General features: G+C 48.0%; 1 protein-coding gene across 1 annotated transcript in view; it reads right to left on the reverse strand.

Moving 5' to 3' along the window:
- Nucleotides 1-2,664, reverse strand: part of TBC1D8 (TBC1 domain family member 8) — a 124,750-nt gene extending 122,086 nt beyond the window's left edge. Inside the window, exon 1 of the mRNA XM_006166643.1 lies at nt 2,650-2,664. Within this exon, the coding sequence (XP_006166705.1) occupies nt 2,650-2,664 (15 nt within the window). The remainder of the gene's footprint in view (nt 1-2,649) is intronic.
- Between the last annotated feature and the right edge of the window lie 1,168 nt (nt 2,665-3,832).

Raw genomic sequence — 3,832 nt, forward strand, 5'->3', positions numbered from 1 at the left:
TAGTGATATTATGCTTACCAGCACATTAGAAGGAGTGTTGTCAAAGGCTTCTGGGATTGAGATCTCTTTTTGTGAGTCCATCAGCCTCTGAATCTCTCTCTGAGATATTTGCTCTCTCCCCCCTCCACCTCCCCGCCCTAGCTCAGTCCCTTTGGGCTGCTATACCTACAGTCTCCTTTACCTACAGGCTATGTAGGTGCATGCACACACACACATGCACACACACACACACACAGTTTGAGGACACTGGACTTACGAAGACCTAGGCTGACCCTCTTCTACAGCCGAATCCTGGACACAGCTGAATATTTGGTAGAGAAGCAATCACAAGCTGTATATTCTGAAGGCAATCATAATACCAGAGTAGTTAACATTTATTTCTAATTACAGTAGCAAACCAGCAGAAACTCAACTCTCACATTAATTCTCTTTGCTCCCATGGTGGGTAAGACATCAAATCTCTCCCTGAGGTTGAGCGTCGCTGTTTATATTTTAGAAAGTGTTCCTGTCATACAAATACTGCTGCCTTTAAAAAAAAAATTTAAGAGGTATTTGCCTTAGAGTGCGTGCACTTGCCCAAGAGAGAAACAGAGACAGTGAGAGATAAAGTGAGAAATCACCCCCCCCGGGGGGGGGATGGCCATACCACAGTCCCTTCTCTTCCATTCTCCTCCAGGATCTTGGGCACTCACATACATGCACCCAGAGTGAGTTGCAAGCCACCAGATCCAGGACCTGCTAAATGGGATCAGTCGTTCTGGAATGGCCAAACTTCCTGGTCAGTTTAGGCAATTCACGAACTTACACTTAATCTGTATTTTCCTTTTAGGAATACATTCTATTTTTGAATCCTCATAACATTATTTATAACGAAAGACTAGGTATGCCTACAATAAGGCTGAGAAATTAAGTCTGACCACTTAGTGAAGCCTGATCGGATGCTTACCAGCGTCTACCCCAGACAAGCCCAGACCAAGGGCATCCCACACACAGCCACCATGTGACAGCAAATGTCACGCAGAACACATCACTCTAATTTTAAGTTGCCGCACTCGCCTCAGAAAATTCCTTTTGCCAGGTAAAACAATCGCTACCCAGTGCCAGGCTAAAATCCATCAGCTCCACTTAAATTACCTGGGTGGCAAAAGGAAAGAAAAAACACTGTCACCTGTGCACTTGAACAATCAGCTATCAATGACAGGGGCCCGGAACCCCCTTCCTGTTCAGTAATTTGCCAGGGCAGCTTAAAGCACTCGGGGCAACAGTAAACCAGTCTGTTAGAAAGGCCTGGTGAAAGGGGCGGAGAACAGCCAGGTGCAGACACACAGGGCCAGGTCCAAAAGGGTCCTGAGGGCAGAGCTTCTATCCCCATGAGCACTGGCGTGTGCCACTCGCTAGCACAGGGTTTGTCCCCCAACCTGGAAGTTCTCTGAACTCTGCAGTTTAGGGATTCTTACAGAGAGCATGAGCACACGGGCATGGTGGATCAACTGGATCCAAGCTCCCGGAAGGCTGGTCTTTGACACGGGGGGTTAAGCCTTGTGCACCAGAAGGCCAATTGCAGTCCAGACCTCACCCCAGAACGGTGAAATACATACCAGGCATGTGTGCACGTGTGCCCCAAATCCTGACGGGGTGGAGAAATGAAAAAGAACTGTGGCATGGCATGACTCACTGGAGGGCTCTCCCACTCTCAAGTACAGGTACCCCTCTGGCAAGAAAATAAAAAACTGTTGGTCAGAGGGTATATGTGCTTGCTCCAGAGAGGGAGAGAGGGAGAGAGAGACAGAGAGAGAGAAGGAAAGCAAGAAAGCACCTGCCACGGGGCATGGTCATGCCACGGTGCTTTCCTATTTCTTTTTTCTGGATCTTGTACATGTATCTGGCATGTTTCTCAAGCCTCTGGGTTAGGGACATGAACCGTGCAGTTGGCCATGTGAGATTCAGCTGCTTTAACCACCATGCCACTAGCTGACTCCTGGCAAGAAAATTAAAAAAAATAATAATCGTTTGCTTTTTTTTTTTTTTTAAGTAAGAGAAAGTGTATGCTTGAATAGGGAGTGAGACTGAAAGCTCCAATTTTCTCACCATGGCATGGTCTTTCTGGTGACTAGTTCCCAGCCTGGGGCCCTCCAGGAGTCACCTCATTAGAATAAAAGACATTCCCGGGTCAGCTGGTGGCACAGTAGTTAAGAGCACTGGATTCCCACATGGCTGACCACAGTTCGAGTCCCGGACCTGGCAACTTGCTTTCTCTCATTTTCTTAAATGAGAGAAAAATGTAAAAATTAATAACAACAACAACTAGAATTAAATAAATAAATAGTGTGTGTGTGTGTGTGTGTGTGTGTGGTAAAGTTAATAAAAAAAAAAAAAAAAAAAAAGACATTCCTACCACCCAGAGAATTGCAAGGGATTAGGAGCTCTGTGCTGGGAACCCAAGACAAGAACGAATTTCTTACTATGTCACAGGTAGCTCATGACAGGTAGGATGGAGTTACTCAGATCCTACACCTGGCCCATGTCAGGACCCTGCAGCTCTTCCCAAAATCCACAGCCCCTGCTGATCCAGCATTCAAGGGATACTCTATTCATCGACGAACAATATATCTGTAACTAAAACCAAAACCAAAGCCCAGCCACTCTCACCTTGAGAGCCGCCATCATGCCGTCCTTCCTCCTCACCACCCAAGTCACCCTCAGCCCACCCCATGGCGCCCTGCTCCCAGACCGCTCTGGCTGAGGCCGCCAGGGCTCACTCGCCTTTTCTGTACCACCCCACTGAGGGGATCCCTCCTTCTCCCTCTTGTATGCATGTTCTCTTTCTTCAAGGAAAAGCCACTTCACTGATTTCTGCCCAATCCATTCCCCAGTCCTTCCGTGGTTTCTCTCTCTAAAGGTCTCCTAAACAACCCCAGGCTCTCGGCTTACCTACAACCGACTCAGAGGCCTCACGGCCTTTGCACATGCCGTTTCCTCTTCTCAGAAGGCTCTTCCAGTCCACACACCCTGCAGGGCCCAGCTGAGCTCACGGTTCGAGACGTGCTCCCGGGCTCTCTTCCCTAAATTGGTTCCCCTGTTAAGCTTCCTCGTGGTGCCCTGCATTCACCACCAGTATTTGGTGGTTTCAGGTCACTCCCCTGCACCCCCCACGCTCTGCCTCCTCCAGACTGCAAGCTTCACGGGCCTGGTAATACTGTCCTTCGGGAGTTTCTCTTCTTCCATTATAATTAATTAAATCAATGTAGTCACTATGTCAGGGAAACGTTACAGTATGAAACATAACCATCTTCCACCTCCACAAACAGAAATTGTTCTCGTTATTTTTATAGTAATTGTGGCTGTAGTTTCACAGGTTAAGAACTGAGACCTCAGAAGGACTGGGTTATGTCACAGAACATCTCTGAGTGGGAAGAGAGACAAGAGATCAGGAGCTTCTAACTCTGAGCAGACTTCCTCTCTACAGAGAGGAAGGAAAGATTCCACAATAGGGTCGGTGGTGGTGTGTTGGTCCTGCACCTGGACCCACCTGGGAAAGGTGCTGCACTCGAGCCCCAGGCCTCCCCAGAATACCAGGTGCACACATGCCCGTGATCTGGGCCAGCTGAAACTGGGGGGATCGCGGCATGGGGCCCCTTTGCCTGCCTCCTTCTCGCTCCCTCTTTCTCAGAAGAAATAAATAAATCAACTTGGTAGGCATTCCAGAAGAGCTAACTTTTCATTTCAAATAGAAGTACCTGGCTAAACTAGATGCACTTCTGAAAATAGTTTTAGACCTCTGTGAAACGGCACACCCCACACATGCTGGGCAGTTTGAAGGCTAAATATAGTT

This window comes from Tupaia chinensis, unplaced genomic scaffold (genome assembly GCF_000334495.1).
Source record: "Tupaia chinensis unplaced genomic scaffold, TupChi_1.0 Scaffold144276_1, whole genome shotgun sequence".
Classification (NCBI taxonomy): domain Eukaryota; kingdom Metazoa; phylum Chordata; class Mammalia; order Scandentia; family Tupaiidae; genus Tupaia; species Tupaia belangeri.